Source organism: Bradysia coprophila, chromosome III (assembly GCF_014529535.1).
Source record: "Bradysia coprophila strain Holo2 chromosome III, BU_Bcop_v1, whole genome shotgun sequence".
NCBI classification, from domain to species: domain Eukaryota; kingdom Metazoa; phylum Arthropoda; class Insecta; order Diptera; family Sciaridae; genus Bradysia; species Bradysia coprophila.
In genome coordinates, this window is record NC_050736.1 from 2,428,018 (window position 1) to 2,453,774 (window position 25,757).

At 34.0% G+C, this 25,757-nt stretch overlaps 1 protein-coding gene across 1 annotated transcript in view; it reads right to left on the reverse strand.

Moving 5' to 3' along the window:
• Positions 1 to 340: 340 nt before the first annotated feature.
• LOC119076354 (tyrosine-protein kinase Dnt) overlaps positions 341 to 25,757 on the reverse strand; it is a 52,350-nt gene continuing 26,933 nt past the window's right edge. The window contains exons 2-14 of the mRNA XM_037183054.1: positions 19,334 to 19,461; positions 16,646 to 16,822; positions 12,868 to 12,928; positions 12,584 to 12,752; positions 11,371 to 11,519; positions 11,155 to 11,297; positions 5,118 to 5,244; positions 4,959 to 5,030; positions 4,521 to 4,680; positions 4,288 to 4,428; positions 2,674 to 2,856; positions 2,440 to 2,553; positions 341 to 2,345 (exon numbers count right to left, since the gene is read on the reverse strand). Of these exons, the coding sequence (XP_037038949.1) occupies positions 2,234 to 2,345; positions 2,440 to 2,553; positions 2,674 to 2,856; positions 4,288 to 4,428; positions 4,521 to 4,680; positions 4,959 to 5,030; positions 5,118 to 5,244; positions 11,155 to 11,297; positions 11,371 to 11,519; positions 12,584 to 12,752; positions 12,868 to 12,928; positions 16,646 to 16,822; positions 19,334 to 19,461 (1,736 nt within the window). The 3' untranslated portion in view covers positions 341 to 2,233. The remainder of the gene's footprint in view (positions 2,346 to 2,439; positions 2,554 to 2,673; positions 2,857 to 4,287; positions 4,429 to 4,520; positions 4,681 to 4,958; positions 5,031 to 5,117; positions 5,245 to 11,154; positions 11,298 to 11,370; positions 11,520 to 12,583; positions 12,753 to 12,867; positions 12,929 to 16,645; positions 16,823 to 19,333; positions 19,462 to 25,757) is intronic.

The following is a 25,757-nucleotide window of genomic DNA, read 5'->3' on the forward strand; positions in this document are numbered from 1 at the left end:
AGCTTCAGCGATACGACAGATCCGATTATTGTGGTCTATATAATATTCGATATTTTATATCACAAGGGCCTCAAACTTTAAAATTTGAGGTAGATATTCTACTCCTTTAGTAATATAAAATATTTTACACAAATAGCTAAGTAGGACAGTTGTAGTACAGTTTAATAGGATCATTGCAAAGAGAAAGATTTAAAAGTGGTAAGAAAATTGCTTAGAAATGTATATGCTCTGTCTCGTCTAAGATTTATACAGGCAATAAAAAAACAACGGCGTGCATAGGTTTTTATTATCATCCAGAGTATTTGATATTTCGGTTACCAGCAAGGACAGTAAAATTACAATTTTAATAAATAAATTAACATCACATCGCAACTCAATCACAATTAGAAATTTTAAAATTTAATTAATTACATTTGCAAATCATATTTTTTAACCCTGTTATAGTTCCATTTAATTTATTTAAAAAAGATATTTTGAAGCTCTAAAAGCATTTTTAGGTGTAACACGTCAACACATTTCATTTGGTTGCTGAAACAGCAAATGACAGTCGACTTGTTTTGGGACATGCAAACAATTGTATACGACATAGAAGCTTTCAAGCTGAAGAGGATTTCTATAACGTGGCGAAATCGTAATTTTTATCGACATTTTACTGCTGGTGCATCTAATTTTATTTATTTCTTTTGCGAATTATAATAAAGTACACTTAGAGGCGCAATGAAATTTACGTATTAATTTACTTCAGCGGTTTTGAGCTGATCCACACAAACAATCAAAAATGTTTTTTACGGTTTTACCACTAAGGCCCGCGTGGGTTTAACAGGTTCAACCGAATAAAGAAGTATAAACAGTTTTGTATGTGTGAATCAGCTGAATAACAGCTGAAGCAAATTCATGCTGAAATTTCACCCTACTTCATTCACGAATCGTGAAAATCTTTGCGAAATTAGTAAAAATTCATGAAATGTACGAAAATTGTACAATCAAAGCTAAACGCTTCAATAGCTACTTGCAGAACCGAGACTAGGGACATTTTTTGACATGTTAGGAGCTCATGCCGAATTGTCTCAGCATTTCTTAACAATTCCCAACTATTCTCAACAGTGCTTTGCTTGAACTAAATATTAGATTGTTAGGCTTTTACGATGGTCGCAAAAGAAATGAGCTACAAGTGTCAGCATTTCCTCCTACTTCTTTACCTAGTTTTGTTGAGCTTGAATTAACGAACTCTAGTTGGGAGCCAATAAGGAAGGTAAATTTTGAAAATTTTGAAAATTCCGAAAAACTCTAAAAAATGTTTGGGAATTTTGTAAGATTTTTTCGTAACTTTCAGAATGAAAATTCTTAAAAATAGGTCTGAGTTTGATCTGAACCTGAAAAATGAGTTCAGACGAAATTCAGGGGCCATGCCAGTCGGATTTCCAATATACTAAGTTAGTTTCAGATCACAACAGATTCGGATAAGCCTGAACTAAAGCAAGTCTTCCCAGGGTAGAAAAAGCCCTTGGGGAGTTTTTTGAGATTTTTTTGCCATCCATTTTTTCAAAAAATAAAAATCTCTTCTCTTCACTCCCTCCGAGCGTCAGACTGAACCAGGACTGTGTAAAGTGTCGAATCAATAAAATTTCGCCACAAACGTCTATGTGGTTGTGGTTAATCGTTTAGTCAGCATTTCGTATAATTTACTCAATTTGGAAAATTAGAATTTTTTTTTTGGAAAATTTTTGAACCATTAATCTTCAACAATTTGTATGTTTAATTTTGATTTTATTTTGATTTTCTTTATTATATTATACACACGTCATGGTGTTCTCTTACAATGCACGCTTGTCCGTCTTCATGTTTTCAATAGAATTGGTATAGTTAATTAACTATAGTTAATGGTTTTATTGCAATCAAAATACCTAACCTATAATTTGTTGTATGTTTACGTTCATTTTTTTTTAATAAATAGTATCCATTCTTCTTGTTATAACAAAAATATAAAACATTAAACGTTTTTTTCTCTCTTTCATCTACTTTTTTTTTTGTTCAATAATTGTTTAGTAAACAGTCTTACACAAATATCCGATTTTTTTATTCTTATTTTTGTTTATATTACTTATTTAGTTCACCATTCAATAAATATAAAATATTAACAATGCAATATAATCAATTATTTAACTCTATCCTATTCAAATGTCTGTCTGTGTGTGGTAGTTATTATATTGTTGGCAGTCGAAAAGCTTCACGATTAAATGTATTTTCCTAAGTCTTCGTGAAAATCATGTAAATAAGCTATGAGCTGAGGTAACAGTGGACGCTGCTTGTGATCAGCAAGCCAACAGCATGACATCACCGTATAACTGATGGGTTAATAAATTTAATGTTTTTTTCATTTTTAACGGTTTGAGAATGGCTACAGTGCACCAGAAGTAATTAATTCCATTTTCAACTTACAATTCATCGGGACAATTAACGGGCTGTCCCAAACGGTATCCGTCTCTCAAATACGGTTCCAATTCGAATATATCCACCTCTTCGAATGGCATCATTGCCAATGTTGCTAGTTCCCTAAAAAAAAGCCAGCGAAATAAACATCAGCATTCACATCAAACTATAGTTTTGTTTGAATTCATTCAAAAAGCGTTTTGTCATGAATCTACTTTTTTTTTGTAGTCTATATATTCTTACCATAGGAAAACACCCAGACTCCACACATCACTTGCCGTGGAGTACGGTTTTTTCTGTAAAATTTCTAATGCCATCCATTTGAGCGGACGATTTTCATTGTCCCCTAAGCAGTGATAGTCATCAGGAAATAAATCACGAGATAGTGCGCTGTCACAGATGCGAACTGTTAAATCGGTATCCAAACTATACGTGCGGGTTGTACGTAGATAGCGGAGAGAGTACATGGAAAAGGAACATTTCTCGTTTAAATATTTTATCACGAACCTAGTTTTCGATCTTATTTAACGATTATTCGTCTCTATACGCTTTTCGGAATGTATATGGTGGTATCCATGTGAAATCGGAAGTAGATATTTGGCATGGGTGGAGTTTGATTAAGCTTATTTTCTCCACTAAAAAGGCTATGATAAAATGACGTTTTGTTGCCGCTTTTGATGACAGTCCTCATCCTTTGACAGTGGAGAAAATCAACACTTTATCCCACGAACTGTCAACTTTGTTTTTGTTTTGCAAAATTGAGTAACAAAATGATGTCTTTGTTTCGTAGTTCTTTACGGTTGATCACATCTCTGATCTCGCACATTCGAAGAAAATAGGAAATTCTGACTCGATCAGCCCTAGCTCCGACAAAACTTGGCTCTTGCTGGAATTTACCTTTTTCCTCCCTTGGTAAGCAAATAACTATCAATCTATGTAAAGATTATTACGAAACCTGAATTGACTTGTATCTGGGACCCTCATACTTGACAAAATAAAAATTTCCAAACAAGGACGTAATCTTCTATTTCATTTGTGCGGTGAAAATAATCTTACTTTCTCCACTCAAAATGCTTTGGAAAAATGAAATTTGGCTGACGTTTTCTCTGATGTCTCTGGTGAAACAATGTCCACAAAATAGAAATTCTCTCATCTGAAATTCTTTATAGCGAATTGAAAAAAACAGGTATTCACATCGAGCACACATAAAACACGTAGTGTTCACCGCGAAGAAAAGTCGTAAATTTTCTAACTTCGCAAATTTCGTTCTTGTTGCAATTTACAATTTTTTCACCCCTCGGCACACAAATGACTAATATCATTCTGCAAATGTAGAGCTGCTCACGGTTTTTTTTTTATAACATTCCAAACATTAACATTCATAAATAAGAGATCAATTTCGGAGCAGTCCCCGGGAAATGAGTCATTACTTCAATGACATGAGCATTATTTATTGAAACTTTGTATTTTTCCTTATTTTGTTGTATTCCTCGCCTTCGGCTCGAAAACTGCAAACGCCACACTTGGCAAAATAAAAAGTTCCAAACAAGGACGTAATCTACTGTTTTTGTATGAAAACAGGAGGTAACCGAAAAGCCTAAAAATTTAAGACGAGATTTATGGCAAGGAAAACAACGAAAATTGGAAATCATCATGTTAAACTGTGCATCGTTCGGTACCCGAATTAATAGAAAACTATAAAACATCCAAGGTGAGCCCAGCTGTAGGCTTAATAAAATTTCAAATTTCGCATGGAACACACCACATACATTTAGCATGTGTAGAATCATCATCTGCACGAAACCACATTTGATTTTTTTTTTTGATTTATTTGTCGTACGAATTTTGAATACTTACACACAATTTCTAGTGGCGAAGTCACGATGAAGAATTTGCAATGAATGCAAATACGATAATCCTCTTGTTACGTGAAGGCCGAATTCGACTAGTTGACGAGTTTTAAGGGATGTACCGGATTCTCGACAATTTTGGAGAAATCTTTTTTTTTAACATTCCAAGAGGACGTGATTAAACAACAAGAAATAAATATTTAGTTCTGTAAAAATGGCTTTGATGCATCGCAACCGTACCTTTTCAAATTACCCTTCGATGGATAGGGATATGCAATTTGTGGTGGTCCAGCTAATTCCGTATTAGCGCCGATCGGTGAATGTATATTAATGTGAACAACACCACATAACAGAGATGCTTCTGACAGTAAAAAGGCAACTTGTGTAAGCGATGCTCCATCTGAAATGCAATTGAAACATATTTATTATGTCAACGAGCACGACCGCATTAAAATGAAGATGGCAAAACAGCATTCCATTTTAACCCGTCTAGCCGCATATTTTGCCATCACCCATTCCAATGTCTATTATAACAACCATGTTGACAATAAATTTTGCTTATGTGACAATATTTTACTTTAATATGAAATGTAATGATGTTGATGATATTAATGTTAAATGTTATGTGTAAATGCTGCGAGAATGTTCCACAACACCGCAACACAGAGCTTAACTTACCGACAACCGTTTTTATGAGAGTGTCTCGTGTTTCGCCACTGGAAAGATGCAATGTACCGCTGTATACTCTGCCTGTAACCAACGAAATAAAAAAAAATTATTTACCACCCTGAACCGGTATATTGTATAACGAATTGCCACAATATTTTTATACTCTACCATAAGTGCCTTCTTGCAGCAAGTGTTGACTACGTATTGTACCCGCTGATACAGTCACCGGGCCAAATTTCTCTTTCGGATCGGTGGGGTTGTTGCGATAGCTTCGTGGTGTCGATAAACTGTACACCTATGCCAAAAGAAATAAAAATAAAAAATTATTGTCTTTATTGACCATATAGAGATAACGTTTAATGCTACAAGAAGGCATGGCGGGATTTTTTACGAGAGTGTAGAAAAAGAGCAGCTTTATATTTTTAGCCCATTACAGCAACGAGAGGAAAATAGGAAAATTTCAAAGAGGATTTTATTTTTAGGAAAACACGTTGCAACTTTTAAGGTTGTCGTTTATTTTGTACTTTATCCTCTGTTTATGGTGTAATAATCGACATCGACAGAAAAATGTTTTCATTTATTAATTGCTTGGAAAACTAAGTTTCAGACTATTTATTGGAAAACAATATTAAAGAAGTTGTAATAGATATGGGACGTATATCATTTATTGTAACCTATTCGGCAGTCGCCTCTTAGAAGCAGGGCCAATTTTTAGAATTTTTTTTCTTCAATATTATCTGAAAAATTTACAGTAAAGGGCAGTCGAATTTCGGCTTAAGTTTGTTTCAGCTGATATTCAGCTGGTTCACTAACACAAACAAAACTGGTTTGAGTGTTTATACGGATTTAACAATACATGCATAAGGGTGGTAGCTGATGCAAATCCTTAATATTCCTCAAAAATTGAATTTACAAATTAAGACCAGTTTGAGGTGCTTTACGTTGACATCGCGGCAATAAGTAATTTTTCGTAATTTTTTACGAATCAAATTTCTAAAAATAGGCCCTGCTTTGAAGCGAAGTATATAAATTTAGCTTCACAGTGGAGGTGCAGCCACTATCTTATGTGTACAAATGCATCTATATCATCATCAAATCACCAACATGTTATTGTGTACGGCATCACATCAACCAACGCAACGGTTGAAACTCCTAATGGTTTTCATTTAATTATCAGGATATTTTTTCCCCATCGTCATATAGAATGCAGACAAAAAAATTTTAGAACGTGCGAAATCGAAGCATTTGTTGACACATCACATTCAATTTAAAAAAGAAAAAAACTTGGGTCCCCTAAACACAAATAGTACATTCAGTGAAAATGATCGGAGACGAGACACATTTTCGGTGTAAATATTGAAAATGTGTTCGAGTAAATCTAAAAGCAATCAAACAAATCTTCGAAAATCTTCTGGAGAAAATACATAAAATTTTAATTGAAATTTTACTTCTATGTTTGCGTAACCCGGCGAACATAAATTATAAGATTAAATAGAAATTTAACACGTAAATCATATTGTGTACCACTATGAACACGTACGTATAAACAATACAGCTAATGTGTACATAATAATAATAAATTTTGTACTAAATTCACTTACATAATCTCGTTACGAGAAACCCCCCCACCCCAACCTGTACATTTTGCCAAAAATGCTGTGTGTTCACACTTCTTCTACAGCTCTCTTCATCACCATTCCACTCAACGAATTTCGAACACCCTAAATATTGTACTACTATTTAGAAGCCGAAGTGTGTTTAGTTTCACACCCTATTCAACATTCACATAATATAACAAAAATTTTATTTATACAGAAAGCGTGTACTGTACGTTTTATATGTATGCATAATATAATGTATGAATGGGCACCTCATCTCATAATAGACGGATTTTAATATAATGTAAATATGAGACGATATAGAAAAAGGGTATAACACACACATTGTAAATAAATTTTCTTTTGCGGTGTTTCCAAACACCTTGTCATAATGAGAGGTTTATATTATCATCTCCGTTTCTATTATAAATGGATCAGTGAAAACATATAAGGAAAATATTTCCACACGATGGTTGATGATATAATGGCACAAACAGAATTTCATCTTTCAAATTATCAGTTTTTCGAGGGTAAAATATTAAATGTCCTTTGCTAATTAAAATTAATTACATTTTCCAACGGGTTCATGCATAATACCTTATCGTTATGTCATTATCCCTTGGTTGTGTCAATTAAATTTGAAAAATGTTGTGGATCAGAAAAAGGTTAGAAAACATGATACGATCCGTGATTTTTTTTGTACCACATATTTTCGTAGCTGGAAAAACAAATTTCGCTTTTTTTGGATTATATGAAATTTTGTAGCCCAAGCTCAGTCCGAAAATGAATACTGTCATGCGTTTCGTTTTACTGTAAAAACAACTATATTCATTAGACAAAAAAATGGTTCTACGTTAATGACACAATTACTTTACATTTGTCGTAATCGTGAAAAGCAACGTTCCACACGAGAAAATAAGAATTGTGGATGCAGGTAACTTATATCCAAATTTTCCATATAACAGCAAGAGTAAATGTAACAGTAGCTATAATTTCATACTTCTGTTACTTACTATGACTTTTAATTCAAAATCTAGTACTTCAAATTTTGTAACAAATAATTTTTTATAAAAGATAGCAAACTTCAGTGCTCATCACTTCTTTTATTCGTTTTCTAAAGGCTTCATTCCAAATCAATATGAGGTTTTTGCCAATTGCTTATGTGCTTAAATACTAAATGTTACAGCTGACAATAAATTTGTAATTACTGTAGCCTCTCAAAATGACAACCCCTAACTTCACTGATAACTTTCCTTGCAAAGTAAGTTCTTATGTTTCGGAATTCAATAGCACCCACTAAAGTCATATCATCATAATTTGAATTTCGATTGAAAGCCTCTACTCTACTCACACATTACCGATCTGATGTTGTCTATTTCATTATCCGTTATACGCATTAATGTTTTCGACGATGTGTCAATACTGATATATGGTTCTTAACGATAAATCTATATTTACACGACAGAGTGTAGACAAACATTCATTATGATTTCAGAACATAGTTGGTCAGACATTGTAAATATGAGTATATTAATGAAATAACAATAGAAAGTTCGTTGTATCAACTGGACATAACGCCTTGTCCTTTTAGTGACTGCCGATAAAACGATAAATAAATGCTAACCGAAAATTCAAATCTAGAAACTGTTTCTCTAGAAGCTTTTCCCTAACGACTGAATCAATAAATAAAAATGGAACAAAGTTTTGTTGTTTTATAAAAAGAACGCAGCTTATTCAGGTGCATGATACAGCAGGAACAAATATATTGTGTAAAAAAAGTAATTCTTCATATTTTGTAGTCAAACTATAGATATACTTTTGCGCATTATTTTACTACGGATGCTGATAAATCAGAGGATAAATCCTTTGTACATGGTTGAATATAATGTCGATGCAAGTTAGTACTAGAGAACATAGTACGTACAGTACGTACATGTACCAACCAACACACCAGACCAAGAGTTTATACGAATATAGCACATAACAGAGAACGAAGCATGTCGAAGTAAAAATACAAAAAAAAAATTGTTCAAATGAATAAACTGAATAGCAACTACTCAAGTGCATAAATTTCAATTAAAAATAACGGAAGAACATATCCACACACATGCACAACCAGTAAATTTAAATTCGAACAAAACCCGATCGAACCAATTATTGATAAAGCTCAGTGGATTCACTGTGGAATATGGGATTGTTAACTGGTATATTGGTTCCCATTCATTTAATTCATCGGAGGATAACAATTATTTTTTTAAAGCTCATTGCTTCAACACCCGATAATAGCGAATAGATAAAATTGTAAACGAATCGAAAAGTTTGTTTAAACATAAAAAAGCTTCGTTTTCTAGTTTATTATGCATCCATGAACATAAAATACGTACAAAGCGATTAAGTGATTGATTTACCATTGGGATGACGAGTTGTAATTTTGTTGTGCACTCGAATTTTGTTTAATGGAACTAAAGTCGAGAAAATTCAGTGTCGATCATCTAAAGTCTTGTCATGTAGAATCGATTTCGAAATGGGATGTGTTGCAATAAAATGACTCAAACCCTTAAATGCGAATGGATTGAAATATTTTTTTGTTCATATTGCTCACAATTGAAATATTTTCTACGTGAAAAAACAGTAGATAGAATGTGAAGTGAACACAAAACTATGTTAGTGTCACTGCGAAAAGAGCAAATTTTGTCATCAGCGAGTTGCGGGAATGTTTCATATTTCTTTTTAGAAAACATCAACATCTCTGTCAATTCATCTGTTTCACCTAACACGGATGGGATGGCTCAGTCGAACATTCCACCAAAAATTATGCGGGTTCAATTCTCGTGTCAGAGAACTCTACATGGAATGATGTACATACTGAATGACGCGTATTTGTACGTCTAGCCTACCTTTAGGCGAAATATCAATTAATCAGATAACTTTACTCCGTAAATATTTGCATACTTTGAGGCGTGGTTTGGAAGCCATGTTAAGCCAGTGGTCCAGACTGCACGCACTTGTTTAACCGTAAAAGACTGTAAGTGGGGTCTCAAAACTAGGGCTATATATGACGAAAAATGCCAACATCCAGTCCTAACTCATACACTAATCAACCTGTCATAAACGGCTCTGGGTAAAATGGTCATTTATATTGTAAAATTCATGTTAAAAAAATGAAGTACAAGATTTGAAATCAATAGAGTAAAAATACTTTGATCGATGGAAGTAATAGACGCGATAATAATACTGGTCATATGCTTGCCGTCTGTAATAGGTTAAATATTACGTAGTTTATGTAATTTCATTCGAATTTTACAATGCAGATGCAATCCACTGGATCAAACGAAGTGATGCATATGATCTTATCTCAGAAACGTTTTCTTATTCAATTCTTTCGTCTGTTTCTTTTGCGCTACATATATCCACTTAATTTGTGCTGGTCTTGAAGTACTAGATTCATCCATGTGCGCGTTGTTCTAAATGCTAAATCTAGTGCATGTAAGTGTCGCCACATTTCTGTTTATCATGTATTTGCAATTATTTCATTCTAAACTACATTTACGGAGTGTATCACATTAATGGAACGCTCTCATACAATTTGATAGTAATGTATATCTCATTCAACCCAACTAAATAAAACAGATTTTTAAAACAACATTTGTCTACGACTTTATGTGTCAGCTCAAGACTAGAAAATAACTGAACGAATTTATTATCATTTGTAAACGTTAGAACTTAAACTGGGAAATCCTATTGAGACGCTGACTAGCTCTGATTAGTTTAGTGAACAAGTATTTATGTTAGAGGCCTGTGCTAAATTTTCAGTCAAGTTTCGACACAAAACACCAAGAAGAACATTTTTCTGTCTAACGTCTTTGTTTAACGTAATTTATGATCCCTTAAGGACTGTATTGTTAGAGAGAAAGTAAATTGAAAAATGCGAAGGTGACGGGGCATGTTAAAGTAGAATTAGAACAGGGATTTTTCAAGGTGACGCAATTGTGAGAAATTAATTTTCATTTTTTTTTTTTAAAGATAGACAACATCTACGTCTAGTGAAAAAGCACTAAATCTTTAACGTTCGTGCAGAACGGCAATGTTCCATCCCAGTAATTATGAACTGAACAACCATACATGCACCTAATGGTAATAATAAATTTTCTATCAATTTCGACCTTCATACAAGAACATAAATTAAAAATGCAATAGTTCAATTATTTGCCAACCACGAAACACCATTAAAGTGTTGCTCCCCAGTTTACTCTTTAATAGCCCCATAACCATTAATTTTGAATGAAATTTTCGCAACCAATCATTGGCGGAATGTTACCGTATTATCGCATGAAAATAAATAATATTCAAGCCACGTGAATCGGAGTCAAAACCGTTTACGCTTTATGCATTTTGGCTTGATGTTTCTGTTTTGGATATTCGAAATCGCATTTCGTTAATTGGTGCCACACGAGATGTTACGAATTCGATTTGAACAAACGAAATGGAGAATACTAACTCGTTGTATTATCCAACATTAATTATAACTTAAAAGAAGCAACAGCAGAACCAACATACATTCACAATTTTCTCATAAACTATTCTCTGTGGAATTAACAAAAAATTACCTGTGTAAGCTGTGACGATGCATAATACGATATTCTCGACGGACAAACCGATTCTGGTTTTGCATAAACGGATTCACATGTCGGATGTGACAGTGGCAGCAAAGCAGTTGCATACAGGGATGGGGATGGTGTTCGTCGAAACCCTAATTAAATTGAAAACGTGATCATCAATCATCAAATTAAAACTTAACGGAGGGTATAGTGTGCGGAGCTTACAAGACTTTTTACTTTCGCTCAATGGAAATTTGTTAAGGCTTGCAATCGTTGCATAAGAACCACTATTAGCACTTGGCGGTCGACCCAGTGGATCCATTCGTATAAATACATTCTGATGACTTCCATACGCAGCAGCCGTAAAACTGGTACTGAAAAATTATATTTTAAAAATTGAATTAAATGGGAAAAGTTTCGTTGTGGCTGCGGTTAGTCGGGAACGTAATGGATATTAATGTAATATTAACGGATTGAGTGATGGAAGGATTTTATTACATTTATAATTAGGAAATGGCGCAGGATGAGAGTGGGTTGTATTTACGTTGGTTTCTTTTTTTTTGTCCCGTTTAATTATTAATATGATGAAAAACGAATAGAATAACATGTTAACTAAAAAACAAAACAATAATATTTCGAGAGTTTCAAACACAAACCGAACAAAATAGAATAATATGTAAATTTCATGGCTTTTTCGCCCGACTATTTTAATTATGCAACGAAAATTACAGCAGATACTCGACACACTCTGATACACATGCTGCGTTGAAGATGATTATTTCGTGATAATTTAAATTTAAACTCTAAATGGAAGAGTCATCTCGTTGAAATTTGTGATTCAAAATGTGTTCAAAACATACATAACATTGGTTGAGATAAAATCGGTGAGTTTCAGGCCACAACGATAAAATAGCCACACCATTATAACGTAGATACATAAACGAAATCAAAATTTATAATGTTGCAATTAAAATAAAATACAAGCCGCTGGTTGTAACGTATATAATAATATGCACAGTAACACTGCTGCACCATGGTTAACATGATATTACATTGCAATAACAATATTCCCAAAACAAAAGTTTATATCGTAAACATATTCCCCAACAACAATTTAGTTAAACCGCCATTTAATAAAACATTATCTGTGCTGACATGCAACACCACTTTGAACACATCTAAAGTTTATGTGACTATACCGCTATATGAGCAAACATTGGGAGACATATGTAGGTTGTAGGCATATAAAGAACCGATATTTATACGTTCAAATGAAAACGTTTATACACAAACGTATACAATAAGGGTTGCTGGCTCTTATGCATCCTTCGTTCCATATATATAATACAATATTATACGAATTGTGAGTACATACTTTCCACAGCGAAAATAGAATTAGACCGAATATAAACATGTATTCCCAGATGTTACCACTTACTGTAATGAATCCTGTCGAATTTGCTTTCTCGCACGAACATACATCGCACTGGCTATGAGACCCACGACCAGAACAAGGCCAAGTGCACATGCTGCAGCAGACAATAATGCTGGCCCTTGAGATGGGGCCCGAGCTGGTGCCAATGATTGATTTCGTGGTTGAGAGACTCCTAAATAAAAGTTTTAATTTTTCCGTTATGATTTTTTGTTGTCAAGAAATTTCATTTCTAATTTCGAGTGTATAGTGGATGTGATGTGATGCATGTACTCTATCGTTTCATTTACCTCTTAGGCAGATTTTATTTCGCTTGAAATTGAGTCTGGTGTCATTGCGGCGAGGTGGTCCCTGCATGTGAAAGGCACGATTTAATACAGCTTTTTGTTATTTATACAAGTGGAATTAAAGTAATTGATTGAACAAATGCATAATTAAATAAACGTAGAAATTTAACCATTTCACGTTCTGTTTACGGTGATTACTTCAACGTTTTCCAAATAAAGAGTAGCAAAGTAGAAAATCAATACGTTCATTCCGCTCTATCACGCTATGAAGGGTTACTGAAACTTAGACGTCCAGCAATGTCGGTGTCGGTCATGAACGATACAAATAGGTGGAAATGAAACTGGTGTTGTTTTACCTAATAAAGATGTTATGTTCTCCGGTGGTTGTAGCAGATCGTTATCACATCTTATTTAAGACAATCCAATCAATAGCCAAAACAGCAAGATATCCGGAAAGCATACCGTAAACCTCAGTTTGCTGTTGTATTGTCTTTTAACCTCGAAAACAATTAGCTCGTATAAGACAAAATGATTCTTATTTGGTATGTTCTATAGAGTAAATGACCTCAGTGTAAACCTTTTAAACAGAGTAATTGGTCTCAGTGGTTTAATATAGGTAGGCCGATCTCTACATATTTTTTTAATCTGTTCCTTCGTTTGCTTAAGAGGCATAATTGTTCCTCCTCAGACACACTCCAACATGATTCTTCTTAACAGTTGATACTTGCTCCATCCAACGATCACAACTCAAAACAACTAGGAAATTCGGAAAAGCGCAATAATTTAAATTTGAACACACAAAATTTTGACTAAAATATGTAGATTTTCTGTTACTTATTTAGTGAAGTCAACTTCTACAATGTATGCACTGGTAATCAGCGTATAATAAAGGCTGAAATCGTTTAAATTATCAAAAATTTATTTTATTATTTAGATCAAAAATTTGGCTGCCCATATGTTCCCTTTACTGAAAGTAGCATTTTAATCGAAATGACATCATTTTTAAAATCATTTTTCGGAAATGATTCGATTTAGTGTGACGCCATTTTATTATATTTTGATAATGCTTAAACCTATTGCAGTTTGTTTTTTAACATTTGTGAAATTTAAAGATTGATTTTAAAAATTTGTGACCGCAATTCTAACCGAATCAGTGGCAGCTTTTCATATAATACGCTCTTGTGTTGTGATATTTTTGGTGTTGTCAGGAAAGTGAGCAGTTTTGTGAAAATTTTAGCTCAAAACAGAGATACTTTAATTTCATTATTTTATCAAAATTTTATTAATTTCTGGAAAATGTAAGACCGCAATTCCAACGGCGAAAGTCCATATTACCTTTCTGAAGCATATTCGAATCATTTTATATGACTTCCTAAGAGATACATCGACAGTTTTCGGGTCGTTTTTTCGGGTTTTGTGGTAGGAAAAAGTGCCGATGCCTCTTAAAGTATCGCGTATTTTTCGCTAGAAAATCTTTTCCTTCATTTGATTTGACTTGCATATTGTATATCGGTATAAGGCAGCTTTATTAACTACTATAAAAGACAATACAAGCACCAGGAGCACATCGAGAAAATTTCTGACCTGGCGATTGAAATTTAAAAATGTTTTAACCCGAGCAGTTTTTGAAAAAGTGTATTTTTAAGTGTATGAAAGTCAAAAAATGTAAACTTTTGACTTGGGAGTCATACATATATTACGTCACGCAAAAACATTAGACAAAACACTAACATTTCATAAAAAAAAGCTTCTTTTGTCTCATGTTTTTGCGTGACGTGATATATGTATGACCACTATGCTACCGTACACCGCATAAAACCCTTAGAGAGGTACGGTAGTATGGACGGTCACGAAGTCTGCGCCTGTAAGCCATAGCTTATTGCTTATTTTTGTCATTGTTGCCGAGATAACAGGTGACGAACCGTTATTGAATGGTCAGATTTATTTATATGGAAATGGTGGAAGAAAACTTTAGCTCTAAATCAGAGCCTATTTTCAGGAATTTAATTGTTAAAAATTCCAAAAAATTATCAAAAAATGCTTTAAAATTCCTAAATTTTTCTGAAATTGTTTATATTGAATGAAGAAATTTGTAGGAATTTTATGAAATTTATAAGAATTAAATTCGTAAAAATAGACTCTGCTCTTAAGGCCCGTCATTGGGAAATGACAGGACAGTTTCCTGAAAATGTATGGAAAATTTTATCACAAAAATTCACCGAAAAAATTCAAAGAAACTCACCTCTTATGCTTTCCATTGTATTCGGGCATAGTCTCTTTAGGTCGCCAAGGCATATTGGAACACTAAAACACTTTTTACTCGATCAAAAAACAAAAAGTTTTTTTTGTTTTGTCGCGACAAAAACGCAGAAAATATTTCGACACAATTGTGACACTCCGCTATTATAAGTACTAGAATGAATGTTTGCTGTGTTCACTTCGGCGGTAAAATATTTTCATTAAAAAAAGTTCCCGACCCTTCAACGATGGTAGACATTTGTTAAAATTGTAACATCTCCCACTTCTTTAGTAAGCTAACAATACTTCGCTGAGTCTAATTATGCCAACTCTTTGAATAAAAATATCGGCTGAGGTCGAATAATTGTCCGCTGAGCTTTAACAAACCTCCGCTGAGCTCTAATAATTCTCCGCTGAGCTTTGACAAACCTCTAATGAGCTCTAATAGTTGCTATGATTTAATAAGACTCCACTTAGCTTTGGCAGATCTCCGCTGAGTGTCCGATTAGCTCCATTAAGCCTTCCTGAAACTTCCTTAGGCCTAACGGACAGTGGACACTTCCTGAAGCCTAGCGGAGAATTATTAGAGCTCAGCGGAGGTTTGTTATAGCTCAGCGAAGAATTATTAGAGCTCAGCGGAGAATTATTCGACCTCAGCCGATATTTTTATTCAAATTGGTGGCATAATTAGACTTCGCGAATTCTTCTTAGCTTACTAAAGAGTAGCAAACACTCAGAGACGCTCAGCGCAGTCTTACGAGAGGCTAAATTTTTAATAAATGCTCTCCCATCGTTGAAAGAATGTCCGCTGAGCTCTCGTAAAGCTTTAAAAAATGGTCGATGAGCATTATTAACTGTATACGCTACCCTTTGTCAACTGTTTCATGATTTTTATAATATGTCCGACACTTTTTTGAATGAAGATATTTTACCGCCGAAGTGAACAAAGCAAACATTCATTCCAGTACTTATAGTAGCGGAGTGTCACAGTTGTGTCGAAATATTTTCTGTGTTTTTGTTGCGGCAAAACAAAAAGAAACTTTTTGTTTTTGCATCGAGTAAAAAGTGTTTAGTGTTCAAATATGCCTTGGCGACCTAAAGAGACTATGCCCGAATACAATGGAAAGTATCAGAGGTGAGCTTCTTTGAATTTTTTCGGTGAATTTTTGTGATAAATTTTGGTATACATTTTCGGGAAACTGTCCTGTCACTTCACAATGACGGGCCTAAGTTAAGTTCACTTTATTCCTAATATTTTCTAACAAATTCTAGCACAGCCTTTTGTTAGCGAATGAACAGAGGTGACTTCTGCAATCGAATTCGCTTAAAAAACAACTCTTTTACCACTGGTACAGTTTAAAAATTAATTACTAAACACATACACACAGCTAATGATGTTAAAACCGTCAAATTATACAATTATCCCGGTCACACAAATTGTAGTGTATAATCACGAGTTAAATATCATATGAAATGAAATGGTTAATTTTTTGGTCTGGCAATGACTCTCGTTCTCTCTCTTTTTTTTGAACAATATCCTTACCTTTACGTATAAATTAATTGCAATTGGTACTTCCACAGAAATGTTTCCCGTACATGGTAAATGAACTGTAAATGTTTCCACTTTGTCGGGTACAAGCCCTTTGGCAGGAATATTTAATTGCGGCGGTAACAGTGCACCCTGATGTGTATCATATTCGATAGACAGTACGTACGATAGCTGTGACAGGTGTGAAAAAAATATTTATTAAAATTTTGGTTTCAAAAAACGTTTTGATTAATCTGACTTGCATAATTTAATACAATTTGTACGAAAATAACGATCTGACGGTTTTGTTACCTCCACTCTATCACTATTTTCGAAAGGAGCGAAAATAACACAAATTGTATTTAAAGTTCAATTTGCACACAAAATATGGGTGAATTTTTTTTTTTTTTCGTGAAGAGAAACAAGGTGTGGTAAATTTACTTACGCCCGAAAACTTTTTACACAAACTTTTCACCATTTACTTTTCTCCATGCCTTTGGTTCAATTTTTCATGTTAATATAAAACTTGTGGAAAATTATTTTTCCGAACTTATGTTCGATTTTATACACCCTACCCATAAGCCCTATAAGTATACATTTCTATGCGAGAAAAACAACTTGAAATTCTATCTTTCCTTGTGAAAGAAACATAAAAGCCACCTTATTCCATGAGCATAATATTCGGTATATATACAACCAATTTGCATGCGATATGTATATATATATAAATTCACCGATTAAATTAAATGGTATGGAATAACCGGCCAGAATTTTATTGAATTGAATAAGTTTTAATGACAATCATAAGGGATGATGGGCAAATTTTAATTTTTACGTTTAAAGAATATTCCATTAAATGAAATTAGCGTGTTGTATGGAAATGTTTCCCACTCTTATGGGTGTGATTATGGTGCTGATAGACGCGGTATTTCATTAAAAGCTTAAATGGATTTTATGATAAAGTCAATGTAAAGGTAATTGGAATTACATGTCTTCAGAAATGGAAACATTCTCGAACTCAAAACTCAGAAAATACTTGAAAAGATTTATTTTTCATAAAGTCCGTAATCGATGTCAATGCTTCGAATGCATCCGTAGAAAGTTGCATTGACACCAGCATTTTTCCGTTGAAATACTGCTAGGAAAGTAATTTCAATTTCAGAAATGTATTTATGTTCAAAATTAACGTGACATATGAAACATATCCACAAAGAAATTCAACTTTCAATTTCCTATCTTTTCCATTTCGTGTTCGTATATTCACCATTCATATTCTGCAATGGGGCAAGGGCGTCGACTAGAGTTTTAGCCATGGGGGGCTAACACTTAATATTGATTGATTATTGTTGAACAAAGTAATCCGTCGCAACAGTACTACAAGTAGCAGGGAGTGAATTTTTAAACCAATTTCCTGTTAACGTCCAGCAAATATACAGTGAGACGTTGACGGCTGTTGTAAACAAAAATTTTCAGAAAAAGAACGCAACAAACATTTGTGTATGCAACAGCTTCCAAAGTCAGTGTGATCTGAACTTAAACACTTTATTGGAGAAGTTTTCATCTACAGCTTTTCTTGCATACGAAAGAATATCTTTGAGTGGTGGGAAGTCAACAAACCTGTCTTTATGATTCATTTTATATCCTGCAATATATGAACAGTACGAGTTCTTCTGTTTAGCGGTGAATTAAAGCGAACTTCAGTTGCCGCGTCTACCTTTACTTCGCTAAAATGTATCATAAAAATTTCTACAGGCGAAAGTCTTATGATTTTCAACTTCAACCTTATTTTAGGAATATTGGGAGTAGTTGTTTTAAGAATAATGGATTGCTAGAGAACCAGAAATGCCATCACGGCAAATAATCTTCGACTCGTTGGGGGACTCGGTCCCAACAACCCCTACGAATCTACGCCTCTGCCGAAAGAAAAGAAAACGTAATCTGCCCAAAAATACGATATGGTTTGTGATAAAATACCAAACATTTTCCGTCATTCTATGTTTTTGTTCTTCCGTGTAATGGTACACCAATGTAATATGGATATTGAATTCTATAAATTTTCTTGAGAAAATCTGTGGTCTATGCCGTTAATTCTATTTTATGGTATTTCAGGTGGAAACCATAACAAACGTACGGTGGAATATGTGGTACAGGATGTGGTGTATGTTATGTTATGTTCATTTGATTTCATTCTGAAAATGAATAGAATGTCGTGACGTATGTTCATGGGAGATTTTTGTTGACATCGGTCGCAGAATGGTTTCAATAAAAACCATATTTGCGCCACCTGAAATGGTGTTCAATTAATTAATGAGCTTTGTGGCAATATAAAGGATCTGGGAGAGAGCACAATTAAGCGGCTGTTCTTCATTTCGGATTTAATAACACGTTGAGACTTACAATGAACAGCGATCCAAAGCAAAGAGCAATTTTATGTTGACGTTATTTACAATTAATTTTTACTTTATAAAAGAGGAAGACATTAATTAAGATTTATATCGGTAGCTTGGGTGTCCGGAATTAAGTGTTCCGTTAATACTACAACACTGAATGAAATCAAACGACATTAAGCGGGTATCAGATGACTATTCAATGGCATTCCATTTAATTGTTTCCTTTTGTGTCGTTTCTCTTCAATTTTAATTTCAATGTAAATGCAAGCTAGACTTAAAGTGTTCAAGAGAACATTTAAACTCTTTAAATTACCGAATACGACGTCAAGCTTTGCCAGGAGAATTCCAAATCGTTTATACTGGCGTTCACTGGTACGACGAACATCATAGCGTAATTGTTAACGATGCCATCACGAACGTAAAACAATTCAGCATCCAGACCTGAAATAAAGCAATTTTACATTAGTTAGTTTTATGACATTGCAATTTTAATAATGGAAAATGCGATGGATTTAATAGACTTTGAACTTGAATGTCAAATGTAATGCAGCGATGAATAGTGATTGAATTTAGTTACATATTCTAGTGTTCAATCTTGTAGAATTGGCATCGATCAGGTATTAAAACTCGTATTAAATGCAAAAGCTACGAAGTCTATTACGTTGTTACTTTTCTGAAAGTAGCTTTGTCGAATAGTACATAACGTCCGTCGCTTCAAATTCTTATTTTGACGAGTGGGGACGTTTTAGTTCGGCTTGAAGTGAATAGCGGTACTCCAACTCGTCAAAATAAAGATTTGGAACCACGTACGTACTATGCTTTACGTGATTAGACATATTTGATAGTAACGAAGCACTATTTCCGTAACATGTAAATAACATATACATACACACCGATATAAGCTCGTAAGGGGCCATTCACAAATTACGCACGCTCTTAAGGGGGGGAGGGGGTGTTTGACAAAAGCGTACGCTTCATACATTTTTGAAATTTTCTCCATACATTTTCGCGTGCAAGGGGGGAGGGGTGGTCTGAAATTTCGAATTTGGTGCGTGCGTAATTTGTGAATGGCCCCTAAAATACAATTCAAAGTTATACTGAGTGTTGTCAACAGATTCGTAGACTTGATAATACTATCACGTCCCTCCCTGGTACTTAAAAAAGGTTCGCTCAAAAGTTCGTAAAATGAACAGTTATTATTTACCACTTCATTACAAGCAGAAAATGAAATGAGTAGGGAAAACAACAGGCCTATCAAAGTAAAAGATCTCTTTCCACTGCTTTATAATGTGTGAATGTTCATTATACAAAAGTAGACAAAATATTTTATCACCCATGTAAAAAGGAACTCTATTTAAACGCTAAACAGGCAAAAATTATTATTTTGAATTCACCATAAACGGTGGGATGTGTATAATATAATGGCACTGTTAACGAAACGTATGACTACTTCATAACTTTTTAGAAATTGAACAAAATACAGTGAAAAATCCAATTAGGGGCTCATTCCTCCTACACTGCGCCAACAGTGTCGGCATGATTATTTCAAAATTATACTAATAGTTCTTCCATTCTTTGCGATATTACCAATATTTCCCTTCATATTTGAGTACGTTGTATCAATTTACACCACCCCATCAACCCGCACAAATACTTTACACATGTCATTTCGCTTTAAACATAAACAAACACACATCATTATCAAATGACAGAAATCCTCGAAATAATATGTATATGGGCACGTGACCCTATATATTGTCAATATTGTCAGTTATGTCCTCTCGCTCTCCTCTGCTACAAAATGTCTGATCAAGTGCTAAAACGAACAACTTTGTACGCTTTGAAAAAAAAAATAAAATAAAAAAATATCAGATTACAATGTCAATATCTTTCTCATATCAAAATTCAGATTGCTTTTCGACTTGTTTTTCCTCTTATTCCGTCCCCATATATTTCTCCTTCTTACAGTATAACTTCTTTGCAAACACGTGTAGAAGCTATGTACGGCAAGTCAATATCCATGGTACTGTGCAGCTCCAACACAACACCATACACAATACACCACGACAAGTATGTGATATCGGATTCTTTTTTCTGCTATCCGGATTGCAGAAGGGAATGTTGTTATCGATACGAAAAGAAAATTTGTGGTTTGAGATAAGGTGCGCTTTTCGATCGGTGGAGGGGTGATTATCGACACCATATATCCTGCCACATATGAATATGCACACCACAATAACATAGAACAATTGGTATTATTTCATATAATTTATACTATTGACGTATCTCATACATGTTTTATACGTATGCCTAACTCACCTTCATGTGAAGGTAAAGGTATATTTTTCTGAAATTGAACACTCTGCCTATTTTCCACAGACAAGCATTTTTTTTTTATCCATACAAATATCTACACCTTTTACCGAAATAAAATAAAAAAAAAAACTTTTCATTGCGGTGGTGAATCATTACTTAGGATTTGTCATGTGACGGCACCAGCCTTTTACATAAATTGGTTTTAATATATTAATACAAAAGCATATTCCATATTGTGGAGATAAAAAAAAGGGAAAGAAGTGAAATCGAGTTAGGTTTCGGGTCAACATCATCGTTCAGTCATCGCTTATTATACATTTACGGAAAATTCGAATCACTTTTTGATGGAGCTTGGGAGAATCGTACACACAAGAGTAATCAGAACAATATCTACCAAATGCGATAGATATTCTATGTATATACGGTTACACTCAAAGACAAAGTTTTCCAATTTATTTACACAAAAGTTTATTTTTATTCTCTGGGAATTGATGTTTGGTATTTTCTCGGGAATGACAGTGGAAGGATGTCATAATTGAAAAAGTTCTTTTTTGTTAAACTCCATATAATGTGTGGTTTTCCAAACATTTTCCGACAAAATCAGTTTGTTTATCCCAAACAATGTAAACTCGAGTGAGTATCTTTTGAAATACACATTCAATATTAACCGAAATATTTCAAAATTAAGTTGAGTGGGAAAAATTCCTATATTACTTGCGGTGTAACCGAATTATTTTCGAACATTTTCTGTCGATAGCAATTCCGACGAAATTATTTAAACAAAAGCCACCCGTCGACCAAAAACTTTATATTCGAATATCGATAATAACGAATTTTAAACACAAAAATAAGGTTAACCTTCCGCAGACGATAAGTGTTAGGACTGTTGTCGAATCTATTCCTTGACCTGATCGGACGGCATAGCTCAGTGGCCATGTACTAACGTTCCACCAAAATGATCCGGGTTTATTCTGGTGTCAGATAATTTCACATGGAATTTTTCTAGTTTAAAGTTAACTCAAGCTCCATAATTTGGTAGGTTATAGTGTGTTTGGTGGCTGTAACTATAGACACACTGAATGCATAGAAATGACAACAGATGGCGCTTCTTTTCGGTGAGGCGGTAGCAACGCCATCTGTTATCATTTCTCTGACTGAATGAGTCGTATGACGTAACCCAAAGACAATGAATTTGTGTTCATATGTCAAGCCAAAGACCTAATTTTCATCATAGATTCTCTCTTTGCATACTTCGAGGCGTGAAGCCGGTGGTCTAGACTGTACAAACTATTGTATTGAGTTGTTTAGTAACTTGTAATCAGATCTTAGAAAAACGATTTTTGAGCAATACTCAGTCGTAATTGATTTACCCCCAATGTTTTCTTGAAGCGAAAATCATTTCACATTCTTCGAAACTCACAAACTGACTTTACCTATGTCCCATTCCTATTTTAAGACTTACTTTATATGTTCTATTCAGGCGAGCTGCTTAGCAACATCATTTGTCCGTTTCGACATTGTGTAGTCATTGAATGAATTCGAAATCGCAAAAATATTTCTAATGCCGTTCCACATTCCGTAGCAAAATATTCGAGCATTCCACAAATTTCGATGCAAACAATAGTATGAATGCACAACACAACCATAAGATACATATTTCAATAAATAAATGAACCTTGAAAGTGACAGATTTTATGTTTATTATACACAATAAAATTTCCATTTAAATTTTGGACCCGACCGTCAACCATTCCCAACCCACAAATTATTTGCCACTCTATGAATGAATTTGAAAACAACCCTCCAAATAAGAATTAGCATTCGTCATTTAGAACTACATTAATGCGGTGTTACACAAATGGGTGTATGTTCTGTTCATATACAAAATGATTCACGTCCTTTAATTCCACTTTACCCTCCCTATTTCTGATTTATTCATTCTGCGGATAGTTGTAATACATTTTGCTGGCTAAATTATGAAAAGAGGATGTGAATACATTAAATCTATGAATTGGTGGATTAGATGCAATTCTAGATTAAAACATTTTTCAGCAGAAAAAAAATGGAGAGAGGAGAGAGATAAAAATGATGTAATTCAATGCGGTATGAATTAAATGGGTGTCAGAATATTAGGCTGTGTGCAAGTCCATTTCATAATGTTGGTTTGTTTGTTGTATGATAAATTATTTAAATAAAATTCCAGTCTGCAATGCAGTTGGTATACAAGGATGGCACGTTACGATTTGTGCAAAATTAAGCATTTTTAGATTGCACTCGCATTGAATATTTATTGTTATTGCATATTGAATTACAGATAATCACGAACTCTTTTCGTTCTACTTTATAAAATTTATTCATTCGGAGCAAACAAAAGTGAAACGTTTGGTGTCATTAATTGTGTGTGTTCCGGTTGTATTTGCTTTGGCTTTATGTTTATACAGGGCCTGAAGGTAAATGAGGTTAATTTAATATATATGACATGATTCCTTTTTAAATGCGTACGCAAACTTTGCGGACTGTTATCGGATTGTTTGCGGTTATAGGTTACAGTTCATGGGACAGGTGTAGTCACTTTTGATATAATATTTGGATTTGGAAAAGCTCTGAATGATGTTCGAAATATAACATTACTGAAAAAGGTCCTTGTTGGAGCAGGTGTGATGATGGTGGTCTTGTATATCTGAGTCAACTTAGACGTGCTTTTGAAGTATGAGAATCTTTTAATGTTGCACTTTGCAATCTTTGCAATCTTTAAATCTGTTACTTCAATTGTTGAGAGGAAAGACTTCATTAGTATTACACTTTGTTCATACAGTTACTAGTGTCAATACCTTATTATCGCCATTTTTGTCGCTAATAGGTGACCGGCCATATCTGAAAGGTTACGAATTTTATCAACCATAGGATATGATGCCAGTGGGTAAGGAAACCCACTTTTCCTTGATACCTACGCTGAAGGAATAATTTTTTACTTAAGTCATTCCAATTAGTCTATTCATGTGTTTAGCATCCTACAGTTTTTTTAGTTCCACGTGTTGTTACCAAAAGGTACGTAACGGGAAACATACATTTAGAGTTGAAGTAAAGACAGTCAATACCATGTTTCTATGAAATTCACGTGGAACGAATGGAATAGACCAAAATGAATAAAAGAGTAAAACAGTTATTTGGTCAACGAGGAAGAAAAAGATAGAAATTGCATTTTAAGGACTACAAGTCGCCCGAGAAAATTCCAATCCCAACTTTGTTCCCGAGGTACATTGGTACACACAACGTTTTTCATAACGAAGTGCCAGTGCAGATGAGAAAATGACTATTTTCTCGCCTGCATTGTAAAAATTTATTTGTGGAAACCTTTAAGTGTGAGTGTTTATAATAGTTGTTTGTACGATTCATTTCAAATCAACCGTCCCAACGAGGTAGTTAAAGAACTTTTACACAGACTAAAATAAAAATTATGAAAATGTTAACTTTCCGTCCCCGATGGACGTATACATATTGATATTGCATTACATGCGACAAGAACAAAAAAAAATGGTAATTTAACCGGTTATCGACAACGACAGCAATAGTAAACGACAAGGTCTGACTAATGAAGTCTTATATAGCAAAAAGCGTGTTCAAAACAAATGAAGTAAAGGATTTCTGAAAACAATCTCTGAAAATCTTCCATCAAACGAAGTAATAGTTTGAATAGTAAAAGTGTTAATACGCTTACCGTTTGTGACAGGTTAAATAAAAATCGTATTTAGGTCCTCTTGCATGTAAAGTGCATATTTGTTTTTGATGATCGAATCTAGTCAATTTTGCATGCAGCGAAACAGCAAGTGAAAAACGGGTAACAAATGCTTTTTAGCCATGTCATCGACTTAATGACTCCTGCTGAAAAACAGCTGAATCAAATTAATGCTGAAATTTCACTGCCTCTGACTGTACGTAATTTATCAATGATCCCAAAAATCTATCGTCTATACACATATATAATTGCCTATTAACCACAAATACAAATTAAGAATCCAAAGTGTCTGAATCTGATATTTGAAAAATCTTAAAAATATCGTCGGTAATATAAATCAATCATAGGGATAATCCAAAGCTTCCTTACACGAATGATTTTATTAAACGGACTTAAACGAAGCGCTAGAATTATTCCTTATAAAAATATATATGCTAAGCCTCATGACTATAATGGAACAGTATTCCACACACATTAGTAAAAAGAAATGAATCAGTTTAATGAACTTGAGCTTGAATAAGAACTGATTGAAAATAAAATCGCATTAAAATGGGATTTCACTGTCAATAATCCATGTCATTCCATTCATCTGTTACCTTTTGTGTCCGTGTCCATCTCCGTCTCTAAATATAAATTTCTAATAATAATAATACTGAGTCTGCCTTTGAGAGAGGAAAAAAATAAT